This window comes from Geotrypetes seraphini, chromosome 18 (assembly GCF_902459505.1).
Source record: "Geotrypetes seraphini chromosome 18, aGeoSer1.1, whole genome shotgun sequence".
Classification (NCBI taxonomy): Eukaryota; Metazoa; Chordata; class Amphibia; order Gymnophiona; family Dermophiidae; genus Geotrypetes; species Geotrypetes seraphini.
The window spans coordinates 40,990,792-41,013,611 of NC_047101.1; the positions used below are offsets into that span (position 1 = coordinate 40,990,792).

Genomic DNA, 22,820 nt, shown 5'->3' on the forward strand with positions numbered 1-22,820 from the left:
GTGTTATAAAATAACTGCCATCAGTTAGGTGCAAGCATTTATACCAGTGTTTGGCAGGTACAAATTAGCATGAAGGCCCCGAGCCTATAAAAAATGCCTAAAGTTAGGTGCCTACATTGGCGTGCCTAGCCGATCTAGGCACCTAACTTGATTATTTTAATCAGTGCCATTAATTGAAAATTGCAATTATATTTGCAATGAATTAGATGGTAGGCGCCCAACTTGACAGGCGCCTACCACTTCGAGGTAGGCGTCTACTCCAAAGCACCTACCAGAAAGCAGGCATGGTTAGGGGTGGATTGTGGGCCAAACTTGGGCATGTTTTGACTTAGGCTCACTCAGACTGCACCTAAGGTTTCAATGCATGAGGCGAATCTCTCTTAATCGAAAGGAAACTCTAGAGTGAGCAGGCATGAGATGAAGTTAAAAGGCGACAGGCTCAGGAGTAATCTAAGGAAAGGGTGGCAGATGCGTGGAATAGTCTCCTGGTAGAGATGATGAAGGCAAAGACCGTGTTTAAATTCAAGAAAGCATGGGAACTCTTAGGGTGAGGAGATAGTAGATGCTACATTTGGGCAGAGTGGATGGGCCATTTAGCTTTTATCTGTTGTCATGTTTCTATGTTAATGCCTACTAGCACCTAAGTCAGCTTTAGGCGCGATTCTGTAAACGGCACCTAGCTAATGATTGACACTTGCATTCCTTGGCGCCTACATGTTAAGCACATCAGGGCTGAGATGCAGGCTAAGTTTGTATTAACATAAGAACATAAGCATTGCCTCTGCCGGGTCAGACCAGGGGTCCATCGTGCCCAGCAGTCCGGTCCCACGGCAGCCCCCCAAGTCCATGACCTGTAAGTGATCCTTTACCTAAATCTTTTATTCCCTAATCATTTAATATCCTGTATAGTAACCCTCTATCTATACCCTTCAATCCCCTTCTCCTTCAGAAAATCATTCAATCCCTTTTTGAAACCCAATATCGTACTCTTGTCCTATCACCTCTTCTGGAAGTGCATTCCAGGTGTCTACCACCCTCTGAGTGAAGAAGAACTTCCTAGCATTTGTTCTGAATCTGTCTCCTTTCAATTTTTCTGAATGACCTCTTGTTTTTGTTGTCCCCGCTAGTCTGAAGAATCTGTCCCTCCACCTTCTCTATGCCTTTCATGATCTTATAAGTCTCTATTATGTCCCCTCTAAGTCTCCGCTTTTCCAGGGAAAAGAGTCCCAGCTTCTCTAGCCTTTCAGCATATGAAACGTTTTCCATGCCTTTTATCATCCTTGTTGCTCTTCTCTGGACCCTCTCGAGTATCGCCATATCCTTCTTAAGGTACGGCGACCAGTTTAAGACGCAGTACTCCAGATGCGGGCGCACCATCACCCGATACAGTGGAAGGATAACTTCCTTCGTTCTGGTCGTGATACCTTTTTTGATAATGCCCAACATTCTGTTCGCCTTCTTTGAGGCCGCTGCGCATTGTGCCACCGGCTTCATTGTTATATCCACCAATACCTCCAAGTCCTTTTCTAGTTTGCCTTCACCCAGTACCATCCCTCCCAACATACATCGGGTTCCCTTTCCCTATGTGCACGACTTTACATTTCTCTACATTGAAGCTCATCTGCCATTTTTTTTGCCCACTCACTCAGTTTGTTCAGGTCTCTTTGTAGTTCTTTACATTCCTCAACAATTCTAACCCTACTGGAGAGTTTTGTGTCGTCCGCAAATTTTATAACTTCACACTTCATCCCTGTTTTCAAGTCATTAATGAATATATTGAACATCAGCGGTCCCAGTACTGACCGCTGTGAAGGTTGTTCCATGCAGAGCGCCCATAAAACAATCTTTTCCGTGGTAGCTTTCGATACCTAGATCTTGACATTTACGCTCAAATTTAATTCTTAGGACTTGTTTTTTGTTTTTTTTTTCTTTTCTCTTCTTCTCCTTCCTTTCCATTCTTCCACTTTTAACCCTTTGCCACCCTCTTGGTCTGTCCCTTCCCTTCTTTTATTTTAATATGATAAATCCTCTAATCGTTTTTCCCTTTTGTGTCCATTATGTCTGTTTATAGTGTCTCATTATCCTTGTAAGTCTGCCCTAATTTTATTTTTTTGTAAAATTTGATTGAAAACCACTTAGGCTTTAATAAGCAGTATATCAACTATAATAAACTTGAACTTTGCAGAATATTAGTTTAACACATATCATTTTGGCACATATTTTTGGATGCCATTTACACAATCTAGCCCAGTGCGCCTTCTTGGACTCATGTGGGCAGGTTTCAGGCAGTTGATTTACATAGGTAAAATTATTTTTGCCTCTGTTCTGGAAACTTCCCTCTACATGTATAATGTTGCTATGTATATGTGAACAGTTGTACTCTTATTATAAGAATAAAATTATTATTATTATTACTGTATAAATTAATAAATCATTACTATTATTAATTTGGCAAGAGAACACATCTATATTTTGAAATTCACGGTTGCTTTGGGCTACAAAGAATCTTGCCTCACTCATCTCAGTTCTCTCATCCAAAAGCCAAATTATATCATGAGAGGAACCTGCAGGAGTGCATGCCAGTTTTAAGTATTGCTTAGTCATGATTGCAGGAGAACACTTAAAAAAGAAAGAAACGGAGAGCTCCACTTACCGAGGCTGCTCAGTCTCCCTGGCTGGAGTCGGTGCTGGAGCAGAGATGTGTGCTTGCTCTTTTGGGTTCTTGAAGATCTTTGTGGAGGTTGAATAAGATTAGTTTGATCTCTCTTCTCACAGTGAGATTGCATCCTAGTCCCTTCTCCCCCATGCAAATGTAGATCAACAAGAAACAACAACGAAGGCGACCAATTGGTGCTCAGTCTCTTTTATTTTGCAATAGACTCGACATGATCGTGTTTCGGCACAAATGGGCCTGCCTCAGGAGTCTTGTTATCTAATCATGAAAGATAAGATGTGCAGATTCACATAACCATATTGTTCATTGAGTTGATATTGAACTATGAAAAACGCCACCGCTCAAGCTAATGGTGTGTGCTGCTAACCGCACCAAAGTGAAAGTAAAAGTGGATCGTGTCGAGTCTATTGCAAAATAATAATAATAATAACAGCTTATATACCTCAATACCGTGAAGTTCTATGTGGTTTACAAAGATTAAGCAAAGGTACAAATTGATTGACTTTAAGAGGGGAGGAAGAAAGAGGGTTAATAGGACAGGAAATCCATTTTTGAGGAGAGAGTGATCAATAGAACAAGTTAATCACTATAGAGGGGAGAGAGAAGAGAGGATCAGTTGATAAGATAAGATAGGATAAGAGATTGAGCACCAATTTGTCACCTTTGTTGTTGTTTCTTGCTTTTCACTGGTGTGAAGATGGTTTCTCCTGTTTGTTCTCTAAGCAAATGTAGATTAATATATGCTGAACTCCCTAGGCAGGGGTGTCAAAGTACCTCCCTCCGGTTTTCAGGATTTCCCCAATAAATATGCATGAGATCTATTAGCATACAATGAAAGCAGTGCATGCAAATAGATCTCATGCATATTCATTGAGGAAATCCTGAAAACCCAACTGGATTGCGGCCCTCGAGGAGGACTTTGACACCCCTGACCTAGAGGAAATCTCAGCTCATCTAGATATGAGCTTAGCTGCAAGTTGTGTTTGTCTGCAAATTCTGGGCTATACATTCACATGCAAATTCTGGGCTATACATTCACATGCTAGCACCCTGTAGTGCTGGGATTGGTAGGATCTTGAACACATCACAAACCTCTTGAAGTGACCTAGCATTTGTACTCCACTCAACAGAAGCAGCGTTGCTGTCTCCTTCTTCACACTGTTGTGATCCTTTTGGAGTCACTGATCCGCACAGGCTGGAAGAATCAGTGGTAGGAGCAAAGCAGCAGTAGAAGGAAGGGGACAGCAGCACTAGTACCATTGGGCAGAGCAGGAGTTTAAGTTTCAAGTTTATTAATAAATTTGATAAATCGCCTATTAGAATCACTAAGCGATATACAAAATTAAAATAGAGTATAATAAAAAGAAACAAACATTTAACAATGTACTGTCATTAAAAACAGTGTTCCGATCCTTAAGGAGAAAGTTAAGTTATTATTACTTTTCTCTGTATCACTCAATCTTGAAAGCAATTTTTTGATACATTCGACACATTGCTATGACCTTTACAGTAGGAGGTTTTATGCCAGTGAAGTGATCGCCTGAACACCGTTATTCCACCATTGTGGAGGTGGGTGGGCCCCTGTCTGAGGCTTTTTCCTCCATTAAGACTGGTCTTTGCTTGTGTCTTCTGTTTAATATACCTTCAATACATCCTTTTGGTGAAAGTGTTTTTTGTGATTATTATTGATATTCACCATATCCGAGTTTTTGTACTGTCATTAAAAACAAACATGAATTGGGAGGGAAAGGATAAAAGTTACAATTATCAATTTAAGGTAAAAGGAATGGAAAGAACACAAGGGTAAGGGGAAGTTAAACCACAGCATAATTTGGAATCTCACTAAACATTTAAATATTGAAGGCGTCTTTAAATAAATACGATTTTAAAAGTTTTTTGAATGTTATAACGTCTTTTTCGATTCGAATGTATTGTGGGAGGGCGTTCCACCATTGAGGTCCCATCACAGAGAATATGTCAGCTCTTCTTGACATATTTTTTCAAAGAGGGAACTGTGAGGAGGTTTTGACCAGAGTGGTAGATAACCTCTTTTTACAACTCTCCACCCCCCCATATCCACACTCCCCTCTCCTCCCCATCCCCACCTACCAGTCAGTCCACTCTCTCCTGCTCCTAGCAGGTGGAGGGGGTGGGGCTAGGGGCAAGGCTGGGGAGTGGTGTGGGTATAAGGGGGCGGCGATGGGTGGGACCGGAGGGGGCGGGTCTATGGGTCCAGATTTTACATACGTGAAATCTGGTAACCCTACGTACGCTCCTAACTATCATTACACAAGGTCCTTACCTTCTGTTCCAGGGGTTGTAAGGTTTGGCCGATTGTGGTCTCACAGTAGGGGCTGATGGAGTCTGCTGCCACTACAAATAGAAATAGTACATTCCAGAAACATAGGCATTTAAATTGCATTGTGCCCCTCCAAATTAAATACAGACAAGCAGTGGCGTAGCGAGGGAGGTTGGTGCTCGGGTGGTGGCACCTGGCATCATTGTGCCATACCCCACAACTCTTTCCTGCTGCTTGAGTGACCATCCCCCCACACCCTTCTCTGCTGCCCTCCCCACTCTTCCCCGCTGTTTGAGCACTCTCTCATGTGCCTCGTGAAATGTTCACTGGCGGAGCAGCATCTTCCACCTGCTGCTCACGCTGATGTCGGCTCCCTTCGGATGTCATGTCCTGGTCCCACAACCAGGAAGTGATGTCAGATGGGAGCTGATGCTGCTCACGCCGGTGAACATTTAAAGAGGTATGCTGGGGGGAATGTGTTTGCAGCCTCCCCCCCACCCCCGCAAAGACTGCAACTGGGGTGGCCACAGCAGACAAGAGAACGTTTTGGTAGATAATTTTAAATGCTGTCTGGGAGTTTGGATTATTTTCACTAGGTCCAGCTATGGTCAATATCTAGTTTACTGACCTTTAAAATTAGGGGTAGATGTGATTCCACCAATCTGCAACAAGAATGGCCATAGTCAGGCTACGTTCTGAAAATTCATTCTGGGCAGCTCCAACATTCCCATGAAAGAGTACGTAGAGAAATGATTAATTTCTCACCAGGGGGTTCTTTTACTAAGTTATGGTAAGCATTAGTGCATGCTTACACCGCTTAAAATATCTAACCGTAAGATGTGCTCATGCATCTTGTAGTGAGTTTCTAGTCTGCGTGTGCTGCTCACTAAAAATATTTTTTAAAATTTTTGCGCAGATATAGCGTGTCTGGGAGCAGACAGTGAGCATTTCTCCATTTATCAGCTACATTACTACAAGCTATCGTAACTGATTCTATAGTACCACCACATGAGCCTTTACTGCCTATGAAATAGATAAGTGCTAACGTGGCAATTTTTTTAATGGCTGCTCGCTAATGTCGATATTAGTGCATGTCCCTTAATGCAAAAAAAGGGAAATCATCTATTTTACCACTGTGGTAATACTCTTAGCAGGTGGGAAAAACTTGTATAAGGGCACGCTAAGAGCACTGTATACTGTGGCCTACAAAAAGGACCTCTATGTATGCAATTATGCAATAGTGACATGATAAAAAGACAACAGGTAGTGGGATAATGATCTGTGTATACTGAGAATTTTGCAATAAAACTCAAGTTAAAAAAACACAAATTGTAGCAGCATACTCTGTCCTAGGGTTACCAGACGTCTGGATTTCCCAGACGTCAAAACCAGGCACTTTGTCCAGGTTTTGAAAAGCTTCCCGTCAAAATCATGTCGGGAAGAGCATCCGGGCATGCACGGATGTAATGTGGTGACGTCATGTGTGTGCCGGCTCTGGGGAGGGCAGAACAGGGCAGAACTGGGCGGGTCTGTGGGCATGGCCATGGGTCCAGATTTTCCTTTTGGAAAAATCTGCTAACCCTACTCTGTCCATAATGACTTGGCCAGGTAAAAAATGATTGACCCAAAGTAGTTTCATGTCTTAAAGGAATCTGATTTACACAATTCTGCTTCTTAAAGACAAACATACAGATTAAGGTGTTTTTTTTTGGGTGTGATTATACATGTGTATTTTTATTCTACCATGCCTCACCCAGACTACTGGTGGGTCTCTCTGGCACCACAGGTGTATCTAATTGTGCACATCCAGGATATCTAGAAGATAATAAAAAGTAAAAGAGGCAATCAGATATCAGCCTAGATCCTTAAGTCCCACTCATACAATATTCTCCTTATACCACTGGAATTCAACCAAAAATCAACAAAAATTGTGGAACAAGAGATCAGATGTACCAGTTTATAGTTTAATAAGCATCCAAATAATATAAAAGCAATATACAAAGGATATATACGGTTACAAGTGACTCACAGAATAAAAAAGAAGCCAAAAGGTGTATAAAATTTCAAGTGACCTGACACGGGCTGTGTTTTGGCAAAGCTAAAAATGCCTTCCTCAGGGGTCCTAGGCAATAGATTACAGAGAGGTCGCAGAAAATCCAAACAGTTAAGAGGCTGCAACCAGGCAGAACACACATTCATAAACTTCCAATGTTAAATGACGCCTGTTTGCAGCCTCTTAACTGTTTGGATTTTCTGTGACGTCTATGTAATCTATTGCCTAGGATCCCTGAGGAAGGCATTTTTAGTTTTGGCCATCTATCCCAATCAGATTTCCCCCCAAACATTACCTCCATCTTCTCTACATTCAGTCTCAGACCTTGCATTTCCATCCACCCGATAATTTCACTCATAATTACTCATCAGTTTTTCTAACTCACCTCCCCAAACACACTGGGAAGAAAAAAATATCATCCGCATGTATTCGATATTCAACCTCTAATGATTGAAACAACGAACCTAATAAATGTTGGCACTGCCATCTAGAAGCAGGAACTTTAGATCATTTATTGTTTCATTGCCCATTTATTATGAATTTCTGGAAATCAATTTGGGACCAAATTAATAATTTATTAGATAACCCAGTGGCATTATCCCAGTGATATTTGGTATGGAAATGAGAGCAAAAAGTCAGATTTCTGCGAACAGCAATAAATTATTACTTATAATGACTGGTGTTGCCATTCAGCAAATTACATATAATTGGAAGGATTGGAGGAGATTAAATTATGTCATATTTATAAAATGGAAAGATTTATTGCAATACAGCGGGGATATTTTAGGAAATTTCAGGATGTATGGAAACCATTAACAAAATATTGTACGGATTAGTTGACATTATTTCCCTTAAATTTATCAGTTTAAGAGTGATTGGGTGGGGATATTTTATTATTACATTTTCTATAAGATATTGGAATATATGGGAGGGAGGGGTGGAAAGGGGGGAGGGATAAGAGTTTATGTAATGTACCAATGATAGCTTGTAAGTGATGTATGTATTGTTACTGTGATTGAACATATATAATACTTATTGTAATTTTGATAATGAATAAAGAATTAAAAAACAAAAAAAAGAAACAACGAACCTATTGTAGCCATATAAATGTTAAATAATAGTGCAGAAAGTGCTGATCCCTGTGGAACTCTGCTCTTCACCGGGAATTTACTTGAGAACTTATCTATCTGTCAAGTACGAAATGAACCATTTAAGCACAGTGCCCCCTACCCCTAGATCTTTAAATCTCAACAATCATTTCTGAATCAAAAGCTCCTGATATATCTAAAGATATTAAACTAAAAGTTACATGTTGATCCAATCCCAATCGTAGGGTGTCCAACAGTGAAGTCAGTAATAATTCCACACTATGAGCTTTATGGAAACCAAATTGGTTACAATCCAAGCAACCCATTTCCTGCACAAAATTATCTAACTGAGGCAAAACTATTTTCTCAATAATTTTACCTATAAAAGGTACAATCGAAATTGGTCTGGATAACCTTTAATACAAGAATGCCTTTCGGACGATCTTGGTAGCTTCGTCAGCTGAAAGTGTTGGGGAATATCTAAATACATTACCTACTGTGATTGAAGTGATCGTTGTTTTATCTGAATGCACGAAGGATACATACACTGATTGTATCCAAAATAGATAACATATCTACATATAAGAGGTGATAGGACAGAGTACAATATTGGGTTTCAGAAAGGGATTGGATGACTTCCTGAAGGTGAAGGGGATTGAAGGATACAGAAAAGAGGGTAACTATATACAGGACACTAAATGAATAGGGAATACACGATTTAGGTAAAGGATCACTTACAGGTCATGGACCTGGGAGGCCGCCGTGGGAGCGGACTGCTGGGCGCGATGGACCCCTGGTCTGACCCGGTAGAGGCAATGCTTATGTTCTTATGGTCTAAAATTTTTCATAACATTCATATCCAAGCCTTTCATAGTAACATAGTAACATAGTAGATGACGGCAGATAAAGACCCGAATGGTCCATCCAGTCTGCCCAACCTGATTCAATTTTAATTTTTTCTTCTTAGCTATTTCTGGGCAAGAATCCAAAGCTTTACCCTGTACTGTGCTTGGGTTCCAACTGCCGAAATCTCTGTTAAGACTTACTCCAGCCCATCTACACCCTCCCAGCCATTGAAGCCCTCTCCTGCCCATCCTCCACCAAACGGCCATACACAGACACAGACCGTGCAAGTCTGTCCAGTAACTGGCCTAGTTCAATATTTAATATTATTTTCTGATTCTAAATCTTCTGTGTTCATCCCACGCTTCTTTGAACTCAGTCACAGTTTTACTCTCCACCACCTCTCTCGGGAGCGCATTCCAGGCATCCACTACCCTCTCCGTAAAGTAGAATTTCCTAACATTGCCCCTGAATCTACCACCCCTCAACCTCAAATTATGTCCTCTGGTTTTACCATTTTCCTTTCTCTGGAAAAGATTTTGTTCTACGTTAATACCCTTCAAGTATTTGAACGTCTGAATCATCTCCCCTGTCTCTTCTTTCCTCTAGGGTATACATATTCAGGGCTTCCAGTATCTCCTCATACGTCTTCTTGCGCAAAGCCTCATATCATTTTCGTTGCCCTCCTCTAGACCGCCTCAAGTTCTCTTACATCTTTCGCCAGATACGGTCTCCAAAACTGAACACAATACTCCAAGTGGGGCCTTACCAATGACCTGTACAGGGGCATCAACACCTTCTTCCTTCTACTGACTACGCCTCTCATTATACAGCCCAGCATCCTTCTGGCAGCAGCCACTGCCTTGTCACACTGTTTTTTCGCCTTTAGATCTTCGGACACTATAACCCCAAGGTTCCTCTCCCCGTCCGTGCATATCAGCTTCTCTCCTCCCAGCATATACGGTTCCTTCCTATTATTAATCCCCAAATGCATTATTCTGCATTTCTTTGCATTGAATTTTAGTTGCCAGGCATTAGACCATTCCTCTAACTTTTTCAGATCCTTTTTCATATTTTCCACCCCCTCTTCGGTGTCTACTCTGTTACAAATCTTGGTATCATCTGCAAAAAGGCACACTTTTCCTTCTAACCCTTCAGCAATGTCACTCACAAACATATTGAACAGGATTGTCCCCAGCACCGAACCCTGAGGGACTCCACTAGTCACCTTTCCTTCCTTCGAGCGACTTCCATTAACCACCACCCTCTGGTGTCTGTCCGACAGCCAGTTTCTGACCCAGTTCATCACTTTGACTCCTAATTTCAGCCCTTCAAGTTTGTTCAACAGCCTCCTATGAGGAACTGTATCAAAGGCTTTGCTGAAATCCAAGTAAATTACATCTAGCATATGTCCTCGATCCAGCTCTCTGGTCACCCAATCAAAAAATTCAATCAGGTTCGTTTGGCACGATTTACCTTTTGTAAAGCCATGTTGCCTCGGATCCTGTAACCCATTAGATTCAAGGAAGTACACTATCCTTTCTTTCAGCAACACTTCCATTATTTTTCCAACAACTGAAGTGAGGCTCACCGGCCTGTAGTTTCCTGCTTCATCCCTGTGACCACTTTTATGAATAGGGACCACATCCGCTCTCCTCCAATCCCCAGGAATCACTCCCGTCTCCAGAGATTTGTTGAACAAGTCTTTAATAGGACTCGCCAGAACCTCTCTGAGCTCCCTTAGTATCCTGGGATGGATCCCGTCTGGTCCCATCGCTTTGTCCACCTTCAGTTTTTCAAGTTGCTCATAAACACCCTCCTCCGTGAACGGCGCAGAATCTACTCCATTTTCTCATGTAACTTTGCCAGACAATCTCGGTCTTTCTCCAGGATTTTCTTCTGTGAACACAGAACAGAAGTAAGAACATAAGAACATAAGAACTGCCATCTCCGGATCAGACCTTCGGTCCATCAAGTCCGGCGATCCGCACACGCGGAGGCCCTGCCAGGTGTACACCTGGCGTAATTTATAGTCCACCATATCCTTATATGCCTCTCTTAAGGAGATATGCATCTAGTTTGCTCTTGAAGCCTAGGACGGTCGATTCCGCAATAATCTCCTCTGGGAGGGCATTCCAGGTGTCAACCACTCTCTGAGTGAAGCAGAACTTCCTGACATTAGTCCTGAACCTGTCCCCCCTTAGCTTCATTACATGTCCTCTAGTCCGTGTCAAATTGGACAATGTAAATAATCTTCTCTGCTCTATTTTGTCGATTCCTTTCAGTATTTTGAAGGTCTCGATCATATCCCCACGCAGTCTCCTTTTCTCAAGGGAGAACAATCCTAGTGTTATAAGTCTGTCCTTGTTTAGCACATTTGCTTTCTCCTCATCACTCTCCACATATTGGTTCCCAGCATCTTTTAGCCTAGCAATTCCATTTTTTATATTCCTCCTTTCACTAATATATCTGAAAAAAATTTTATCTCCCTTTTTTACATTTTTAGCCATTTGTTCTTCCGCCTGTGCCTTCGCCAAACGTATCTCTCTCTTGGGTTCTTTCAGTTTCACCCTGTAGTCCTTTCTGCTCTCCTTTTCTTGGGTTTTTTTATATTTCATGAACGCCAACTCTTTTGCCTTTATTTTCTCAGCCACTAGGTTGGAGAACCATATCAGCTTCCTTTTTCTCTTGTTTTTATTGATTTTCTTCACATAAAGGTCCGTAGCCATTTTTTATCGCTCCTTTCAGCTTAGACCACTGTCTTTCCACTTCTCTTATGTCCTCCCATCCTAACAGCTCTTTCTTCAGGTACTTTTCCATTGCATTAAAGTCCGTACGTTTGAAATCTAGGACTTTAAGTATCGTGCGGCCGCTCTCCACTTTAGCCGTTATATCAAACCAAACCGTTTGAAGATCGCTACTACCCAGGTGAGCACCCACTCGAACATTAGAGATACTCTCTCCATTTGTGAGGACCAGATCTAATATCGCTTTTTCCCTTGTGGGTTCCATCACCATTTGTCTGAGCAGAGTCTCTTGAAAGGCATCCACTATCTCCCTACTTCTTTCCGATTCCGCAGATGGAACATTCCTTTTCAGAGCTGGTCGTACAGTAGATTATTTACAATCCTTTGGAAAAACTCCCTCTTCCAACGATTTATTAAGTATCCTTGTAATCCCTGAAGTCACCTTTTCTGCCATCTGTCTCATGACAGATGACGAACATGGATCTTGAATAGCAAGTGTGGGTGTACAATTATGAATGGCATTACAAACCTCTTTCTCATCTATCTCATCAAATACCCTCCATGTTCTCCCTTCATTATCAATTTCCATAGCCAAACTATCATCCAGAGACGAATGTTGATCTCCCCACATTTTATCAGCCAGGGAGATCACATAGCTGAATTGCATTTGGTTACAATTAATGTAATAGCCCTGTGTACGAATATACCACAAAGGGGAGCCTGCAATGTGGTGGCCCATTATTTGTCAGAACACACGAATTGACCTTAGAAAAACAGGGTTTGGTGAATTTTATGGCAGAAAAAGTGATATAACAACTGTTTCATATATGAAGAAAAATTTTCTGCAAACAAAAGGAATGGCCTCGTCTATTCTAATCTAATCTAATCTAAACCTTAAGTTTATATACCGCATCATCTCCATGAGAATGGAGCTCGACACGGTTTACAAGAACTTAAAATAGTGGGTAGAGAAGAAGAAAAAGGATTACATGAACTGTGACATTGTTTGAAGAGAAATATGTATATACTTCCAGGTTTTTCCAAAACATGGTTCTATGGAAACGATTCATAGACAATGTCATTCTGTTTTGGAGAGGCCCTGAACCACTTAAGCTGGAGTTTCTATCTGAACTTAATAAATTTGATCCTCGTATCAAATTCACACATACTGAGTTATCGTTGAGCACAAAATTCATTGTGCGGGATTGTTATCCTGCTGAGCCGAATTGAAGTAAAACCCTTTAAAGAGCTCGCGACACGCCCAAGGAGTAAAGATAAGTGTTAAATCATTGCACTGTTGAATACAACAGCCTTATAGAGTGCCGAGGGCAAATTGAATTAGAGGAATGAATACCTTAATTTAAAGGGCATAACAACTCAGGGACGGAAAAGTGAAAGGATGGTCCCGATATTGTTCTCTTGCAGAAGACAAGGACACTGAGCACTCTTTCATTTTTGAACAGGACTTAAATCCCTCATGAAACTTTATTTTAGACATTCTAAAGAATTATTTCATGGTAAAAGAATTTGGATTTATTTAGACGTAACTAGATCTCCACAAGAATGAAGGAGACTCGCTTCTTTCTATGTGACAAGAGACAAGAACATTGGGCGCTCCATTTATAGTAGCATATACATGAGAATGTGTGGTGCAGTGGTTCGAGCTACAGCCTCGGCACCCTGAGGTTATGGGTTTGAATCCTGCACTGCTCCTTGTGACCCTGGGCAAGTCACTTAATCCCCATTGCCCCAGGTACATTACATAGTGGGAGCCCGCCAGGACAGTTAAGGAAAAATGCTTGAGTACCTGAATAATTTTTAATCCGCATAGAACTGTAGGATATGTAGAATATAATTTTTTTTTTTTTAATGTTGTGAAATATGCAGATTTAAAATACGTTTTCTTTGTCCCAGAACAATTGAGAACTTTTCTGGATTTAAAGAAAATTGCCTCATTGCAACTGATAATGAAAACAACGACAAATGACATTTGATAGTCCTTTTAAGGACGGTGATGGAAACTTGTTCTCTTCCATTTGCCTTGTATTTTAGATTACTTTCCTGCTTTTCCCGTTCCTCTTGTTTTTACCCTCTTCCCAGCCTTTCCTATTTAAATTTTGTATTTCTGCCCGGTCATCTTTTGTACCAGTATGTCATTGTTTGTCAATGTATGTCTGTTAATGTTATTTTAATCCCCAGACACGATGGAATGGATAAGTCCAAAGACTGGTGAACGCTAAATATTCCACAAAGTTCTTTATTCTGTAATTCAACATACATCGACTCGACATGCGCACGTTTCGGCCCAAATGGCCTGCTTCAGGAGTCTCACAAATCTGTGTATGAATCATAAGAATACGCCATAGGCAGTCCGCAAGAGGTGGCGGTTTTGTGACATGGATCACGTGATGCCCAATTGATTTTTGGATGTTCTTTTGATTCATACACAGATTTGTGAGACTCCTGAAGCAGGCCATTTGGGCCGAAACGTGCGCATGTCGAGTCGATGTATGTTGAATTAAAGAATAAAGAACTTTGTGGAATATTTAGAGTTCACCAGTCTTTCTTGCGAATAAGGCAAATAGAATGCTAGGCATGATAAAGAAGGGAATCACAAGTAGATCGGAGAAAGTAATACTACCGCTATATAGAGCGATGGTCAGACCACACTTGGAATACTGCGTCCAGCACTGGTCTCCATACCTAAAAAAGGATTTAAAAGTACTTGAGAAGGTGCAGAGACGAGCAACGAAACTAACAAAGGGCATGGAGAACTTGGAATATGAGGAACGACTTAAGAGACTGGGATTGTTCTCCCTTGAGAAGAGGAGACTGCGAGGGGATATGATCGAGACTTTCAAGATACTGAAAGGAATCGACCAAATAGAGCACGATAAAAAAATTATTTACAATATCTAATGTGACACGGACAAGAGGACATGGACTGAAGCTAAGGGGGGACAGGTTCAGGGCAGATATCAGGAAGTTCTGCTTCACGCAATGAGTGGTGAACACCTGGAATGCTCTCCCAGAGGAGATAATTGCGGAATCCACCGTTCCAGGGTTTAAAGGTAAGTTAGATGTACATCTCCTTACGAGCGGCTTAAGGTAACATAGGTAAGGTTAAGCTAGATGCTTAAGAGTATGGGGACTAATACTATGCCAGGGTACACCTGGCAGGGCCTCCACGTGTGCGGATCACCGGACTTGATGGACCTAGGGTCTGTTCCGGAGATGGCACTTCTTATGTTCTTTGGACTTATCCAGTCCATCGTGTCTGGGTGTTGATCTTTGTGGATTTGACTCTCCTGTGTTTTCCTGTCCACTTTTAATGAAATTTGTGTTTAATATATATTTTTATAATTGCTTGTTTTTTATATATACTTTGTAAACCCGCTTTGAATTTTGATAAGGCGGGTATATCAAATTTTAAATAAACCTGAAAAAGGATAGTGAAACAGTGTTAATGCCTATTGCTAATGAAGATTATTCCTTTAAATTACTTCTTCTTTTTTTCTGCCTTTATCCCCCCTGAACTGTAATTAGTGGTCTAACGAAGTAAACTTTTTTTTTTCTTTATATGTTTTGATTCTAATATTTCTTTTTTTTTTTAATTATTTTTGTTTTTGAAATATTTCTATGCTATATTCGTACTGTATTACAATAAGAAGGGGTTCATCTTGTAAACTTATGTTAAAATGATAGATAAATAAAAATAATTCAAATATAAGCCACATTTTATGTGCCTACTTTGCAGGCGTGGCCATTTGTACTTCTCACAGAGCCAGTGTAAATGAAAGCCTGGAACAACTGATAATCTACTTGCATAAATCTGCAATCCCATGCACTGCCTCAACCACGCATGCAAATACCCACCTGCAATGTGCTCGCCATTGAACCTTGAAGCATTCTTGCATAATTCTACCTGCCCATAAAATAGTTGCTTACATGGGTCAGGATAAAACAAAGCTTGTTTATTTCAGTCCAGAATATACGGTAAAGTAGACCTCACACTGTGTGTCATGTCTACTTTACTGTATATCCTGGACTGAAATAAACAAGCTTTGTTTTATCCTGCTGGCTCTCGTGGATTGCTCATTGTCTGTTCCCACTTGTTTCCGTGTCTTCTTTGCTTCTGTGACTTCGTGTCCTATTGGACTTCTGGTGGTGTTTACATGTGTCCACATAATCTTTTATTTTATTTTTATTAGGTATTTATATACCATCTATCAAGGTTATCTAAGCGGTTTAAAATCAGCTACTCAAGCATTTCCCCTATCTGTTCCAGTGGGTTCACAGACTATCTAATGTACTTGGGGCAGTGGAGGACTGAGTGGCTTGCCCAGGGTCACAAGGAGCAATGCAGGATTTGAACCCACAACCTCAGGGTGCCGATGCTGTAGCTCTACCCACTAGAATGTTCCAGAACACCAAGATGCCGTGTTTAGAGAGTCTTCGTGGGACACGGAGGATTGGCATATTGAACTGTGAGTCTGTACTGTTGCCTTTTTGAGTTTTTTGTTTGCAGTAAATTGATTTTGGACTTTAATGAAATTTATTTTTGTAGGTTATGGTGCTTTTTGCATGAGGATGGCCCTGAAGCAGTAGCGTTTAGGCTACAAAACGATCGTAGGCTGGCTTGTGACAGATAGCTTTATGTGCTATTTTTCTTTTTGTGTGGATTAGAAATGTGTGTTTCCTCTGTTTTTTGTTTGTTGATAGCAACGAAAGTTGGGTTTTTTTCTGCCTATGATGGATGATGGCGTGGGTTTCTCCCGCCAATATAACTAAGGCTTTTTCTTTCGGTTTGCTATGATTGCAGCACCTCTGTGTTAGGATTTATGCTTGGTAGTTCTAAAGTTTGGGCTTCTTGTTTTTTTTTAGGGGCGCTGATTGGTTTTAACTATTTATATTATTTTAACATAACACCGTATTTCTAGACCACATAGCCATAAGTTCAATGCGGTTTACAAAAAATTACAAATGAAAAAGTTACAAAAGACACTATTCAGTCAGGCGTTTTGAAAAGACAGAGATTTCTAAAATGTTCATAAGAATAAGATGTGAATACTAGGAATTTAAATTCTTTGCCTGCCTGGTATGAGAGTGTATGATCAAGAAATGTCTTACTTTTACATCCCTGCACCGATGGAAAGACAAAGTAAGGCATGTGCTCTCCTACTGTTCTTATTAGCTACTACAAGAAAACTATTAGCTTAATAAAGTGGAGCTGTACCAAAGGCAGCTTTAAAGCAAAGACAGCCCAACTTAAACAACACCGGCCTCCATAGGAAGCCAATACAACGCAGAATAAAATGGTGTCCCGTGATCATATTTCTTCGACCTGACTGCTGTATTCTGAACCAATTTTAGTCTGGCCGTATTTTTCTTAGCAATTGTCAGATAAACAATATTGCAGTAATCAAGAAGACTCTGCAACAATAACTGAACCAGAAGTTTAAACGCAGAAAATTCAAAGTACGGTCTAATGGTATGCAGCTTCTACGGTATCTAGCTTCCTCTTTTTCATTATTTTTTTGTAGATCACAAGTAGAGAATGAAACGGTGACAAAATTCATCACCATTCCCGTCCCTGCGGATAACCGCGTGAAACCATCTTCATGTCATTCTTTAAGGAGAGAGGAAAGAATCGGAGTATAATTGGGCACAACCACTGACCCGCAAGCTTTGCTTTGAAGAATGCTGGTGTAGAAGGACCGAGGTTGAAACAGACACTACAGAATGACAGTATCTGGTATCCAGAGCAGATATTGTGATGTCATAATGCCTCATTCCACCAGTGCCTAAGAGCCAATCACATCAGTGATGTCACAATGGCTTCATTATCCTTGGCTCACATAAGAATCAGAGTATGAATGGCCACAACCACTGACCCGCAAGCTTTGCTTTGAAGAATGCTGGTGTAGAAGGACCGAGGTTGAAACAGACACTACAGAATGACAGTCTCTGGTATCCAGAGCAGATATTGTGATGTCATAATGCCTCATTCCACCAGTGCCTAAGAGCCAATCACATCAGTGATGTCACAATGGCTTCATTATCCTTGGCTCCCATAAGAATCAGAGTATGAATGGGCACAACCACTGACCCGCAAGCTTTGCTTTGAAGAATGCTGATGTAGAAGGACCGAGGTTGAAACAGACACTACAGAATGACAGTCTCTGGTATCCAGAGCAGATATTGTGATGTCATAATGCCTCATTCCACCAGTGCCTAAGAGCCAATCACATCAGTGATGTCACAATGGCTTCATTATCCTTGGCTCACATAAGAATCAGAGCATGAATGGCCACAACCACTGACCCGCAAGCTTTGCTTTGAAGAATGCTGGTGTAGAAGGACCGAAGTTGAAATAGACACTAGAAAATGACATGGGATTATTTCCCGTGGTTATCCACAGGGACGGGAACAGTGATGAATTTTGTCACCGTGTCATTCTCTAATCACAAGCTCTACCCACTAGGCCATTCCTTCCAAAATTTATACATGTTGTTGCTGCCTAACACAGGGCAGCTCCTTATGGCATTAGCCCCAAAATACTTTGAAGGTCCAAGGTACAGAAAAGGGTGATGAAAATATTAAAGGAGTAGGGTTGACTTCTTTATGAGGTGTTAGGGCTCTGTGGCTTAGAGAAGAGACAGCTGAGGAGAGACATGATAGAGGTCTAAAAAATACTAAGTAGAGTAGAACAGGCAGTCATGAATTGAATGTTTAATCTTTCCCCCAAAACCCTACTAAGTAGGAAATTTTAAACAAATCAGAAAAAATATTACTTCACTCAATGTGTAATTAAACTCTGGAATTCATTGTCAGACAATGTGGGTCAAGCTTCTCTGCTTCAGGAAACAGGTGGGAGAAGCAACTAACCAGCTAGTCACGCACACAAAGTCTAACTGCATGTACTATATAGCAGGACTTGGTGACTAGCTGAGATTTAAGTTTGTCCCTTTTATTTTCAATCTAACTCCTGTTACTCTATCTGTCTACAAGTATGCTTCATATCTATTTATACTCGAAGCCAGTAGTCTTCACTAATTTTTAAGTCGGAAGATACTTTGGATCCAGTACCAAATATCATCTCATGTGGGGTTGAGACCCTACAGACCAACATGTGTTATCTCCACCAGACTACTTTCAGAGGTTTCATTGGGGACATTTTCAAGGACTTGCTTCTGTCTATTGAGAATATCCTTCAAGCATTCAGCTCCCACAAATCATGAAGTAATCTCAGTCCTGTAATTAAACTCAACCTGAATACTAAACATACACTGAATCCATTCACGCACTCTGGATTATTGAAGACCACTGATCTAAGACGTCTATTAAGATGTTTTAATGTACATTGTGTTGACATTGGGGTTGTTGTTTTTTTTTTATATATTTTTATTAAACTTTCACATCAATCACAAGAATAATCTTGTTCCATGTAACACAGGAAAGAAACCATTTTTACCAAAACAAACCAAAATCAAATACAGAAATATTAATTATCCCTTTCTTAGACCACAATAATAGGAGCTATGGAATCTTTTAAATTGGAGATATTTAAAGTGGTATTAAATTCTAAAGAAAAAGCTTAATGTGAAACCGGTTGCTATCTTACTAATAATCCATCATATAATCAGTCCTTGATGATCTTTTTGACTTTCAGGAAATCCCTCAAGTGGTCTGGAGAAAAATAAGTATACTTAATTCCCAAATACCTCACCAAACAACTTGCAGGGATAAGCTAATAGAAACGTAGCTCCCAATTTAAGAGTTTCTTTACACAGAGATAGGAAATCCTTTCTTCGTTCTTGTGTGACTTTAGAGACATCTGGGTACATCCAAATCCGTTGTTCTCCATATAATTTATGAGAATTCTTAAAATATAATCTTTTTTTTTAATTAATTCTTTGTTCATTTTCAAAAATGTTAAATATATTCATTCATATTAACAATAAATACATCACTTACAAACAATCAATAAATTCTTATCCCTTCCCCTTTCCCATCCCTCCCTCCCATATATTCCATTATCATATAAAATATATAATAATAAACTTCCCCCCCTCCCTATACCTTAAGTTGATAAATATAAGGGAAACAAATTTAAATTAATCTTTACAATACTTTGTCAATGGTTTCCACACATCCTGAAACTTCTTAAAATATCCCCGTTGTAATGCAATAAACCTTTCCATTTTATAGATATGGCATAAAGAATTCCACCAGAAGTTGTAATTTAATCTCCTCCAATCCTTCCAATTATATGTAATTTGCTGAATCACTAGTCATTATAAGTAGTAATTTATTGTTATTCACAGAAATCTGACTTTTTGCTCTCATTTCCATACCAAATATCACAGTATCATAGGATAATGCCACTGGGTTATCTAATAAATTATTAATTTGGTCCCAAATATAATCTTAATACCTTAATATAATCTTAATACCAGTGTTGACATTGTAAGTTGTATACCATGCCATAGCGCAGTGGCATAGTAAGGGGTTTGGGGTGCAGTCCTCCCCAGGCACGGTCTTCCTAAGGGTGCAGCACCCCTTCCCTTCCCCTGCACTTTTTTTAAACTTCAGCACGACCACTGACATCACTTCCGGGACCCGCACCTAGGAAATGACATCGGAGAGAGTGCCAAAGCCGATGCGGGCAGCAAGTTGCTGGATGCTCAAGCTGAAGTTAAAAAGCACAGGGGAAAGGACGCATGTGCGTGGCAGGGGGGGGCGGGGAAGAGGGCAGGGGTGGAACACCACCGCCCCGGGTGCCCCTCATCCTTACCACGCCCCTGCTATTTATTTTATTTATTTATTTAAAAATTTATATACCTCATGCAACTATGCGGTTTCCATATCACATACATACAATCTTATTTCCCTGCAATTTCCACATATAACGTAGACATATCTGGACAACTTCATAAACATCCCCCCAAAATAAAGTATCGGTACATCAAGTCAAAACAAAATTCACCAATTAAAAAAACAAAAGACGTCGGATCAAATGATCGATTCCAAAGTAGATAGCCAAACCAATTCACATTTGCATGTAAAGCAAGTCTAATCCAAGCAGAAACCTGGCATAAATCCTGGCACGCAAGTTGAGCATGCATCTCCAGTGTTCTATAACGCTACACCCAAATGTTTGGAATGCCCCTCCCTTGAGCATGGCCCCTTTTGGGTTGTGCACTATGGGATTTGTGCGCCCAGCGTAATAAATAGGTGTATGTAATAAATAGCGTGCTGGTAGATGCCAGCGCAGCTCCTATTTGGTGTCAATTAGCATTAGTAATGGATTGTTGGCATCCAATTATTGCTTGCTAATGGATCGTTAACCAATTAAGTTGTGTACACATTTCAAGATTGCCCCCAAATTTGGGTGACTTTTATAGAATCTGGGGAATAATATGCACTTTTATTGTATATTGCCTATGTACAACTTATTGTCGCCTTTACCGCCTTAGGTGAATTTCTCCTATAAGGCAGGAAATAAGCCCTAAAAATTCAGGAATATTTACAATGAACAATAAGATTTCAATTTTTAAAGGAAGAATGAACAGTTATCCATTGTTGCTTGATGTATCATCTGCTTTTTAAAATACTTTGTTTTCACCTTCTTTGCTAACTCATCCTCTCGGCTTGCTGGCTTCCTGTGATGTGTGCCCTCAGATTCCCTTGTTGGCTAACAAGGACTGCTGCAGTAGTCTACCCTCTCTTATGAAGCTGGAGTGTAATAGCACTCAGGACATCCAGTCCTAACTAGCTCCGGTGGATGAGGCTTTGAACCCACAACCCCATTGCTGTATTGCTGAGTTTTACAGCTTGCGTCATGAGATTAGGGGGGGGGGGGGTGGAAAAGTGGTTAAAGCTACAGCCGTAACACCCTGAGGTTGTGGGTTCAATCCCACACTACTCTTTGTGACCCTGGCCAAGTCACTTAATCCCCCCAATGATAGATTGTAAGCCTGCTAGGACAGACAGGGAAAAATGCTTGAGTACTTGAACAAGTTTATGTAACCCATTCTGAGCTCCCCTGGGAGAACAGTAGAGAAAATCAAATAATAAATAAATAGCTCTATTTAACAGAAGTTAGGCTTTTGGCTAGAAAAATATCTTTTTTTTAAACTTTATTCCCACCTCCCCTGGCAAGAAAAATCTTACAAAGAAGCAGTGTTACTTTTTTAATTGCATGCTTTCCAAGTTCTGCTCATTATATTCAGAATCTTTCACCAAAAATACGAAGTTTGGTTATCAATGATTTATTATGAAAATTAGGTTGAATAATTACATTCCAGTTATTTATTTTAATTCTTTATTTTTGTCAACTTTCATCCAGGATGAGGGATTTCATTTAGGGGAAGATAGTGGGTAGGGGATGGAATTAAGGGGGGTGTAGATAAGATTGAATTAATTCATATGGAAATTAAATTTGAAAGAATGATTTAAATTTGTATGAAATATTATTGTAATTCTTATTGTATTGAATGTATTTTTGTATTATCCTATTGTTCTGATTAATTGATTCTTTCAATAAAAATTGTTATACATAAAAAATATGAAATACAGAATTGATGTTAATCTTTATTCTATAAACCCATCTAACTTCCTATTTGATTTTTTGATTATTTGTACTGTCAATTGAATTGTGAAATTTCTAATTTTAATAGTTTTATGATGCTGAAAACTTCTCTGCTCAATGTTTTATTATTCTGAATCGTGTAATTTCTATATCGATGCCTTTTGACTTTGTATTTCCAATGCCCAGTGCATTACTATTGTGAACCACCATGAACTGATGGTTTGGCGGTATACAAAAATAAACTATTATTATTATTATAAAGAGCTAAGACTTATTTCTCCCAAACTGTCATTTTTTAATGAATGATTCAGAATCCTTTACAAAGGGTTTATAGTAGCGCAAGACTTCCTGTGATTGTCCATGCAGAAATGTTCACCAACCTCTACCATTTCCTGTAGCAATCGCAACAGGAAAACGCAATAGATGTCACTCTGAGTTTACCTTACTGAACTCATCTACAAAACTCTGATTTTGAGGGCTAGAGGCCTCTAACCATAAGCTGTACAGTTTCATTTATTACAG

General features: G+C 40.1%; 1 protein-coding gene across 7 annotated transcripts in view; it reads right to left on the bottom strand.

The window, feature by feature from the left end:
- ARAP3 (ArfGAP with RhoGAP domain, ankyrin repeat and PH domain 3) overlaps positions 1-22,820 on the bottom strand; it is a 293,655-nt gene that overhangs the window by 202,976 nt on the left and 67,859 nt on the right. For all 7 annotated transcript variants that reach the window (XM_033926806.1, XM_033926807.1, XM_033926811.1 and 4 more), the window contains 3 exons: positions 6,727-6,788; positions 4,977-5,047; positions 2,654-2,730 (listed from right to left, as the gene is read on the bottom strand). In XM_033926806.1, the coding sequence (XP_033782697.1) occupies positions 2,654-2,730; positions 4,977-5,047; positions 6,727-6,788 (210 nt within the window). The remainder of the gene's footprint in view (positions 1-2,653; positions 2,731-4,976; positions 5,048-6,726; positions 6,789-22,820) is intronic.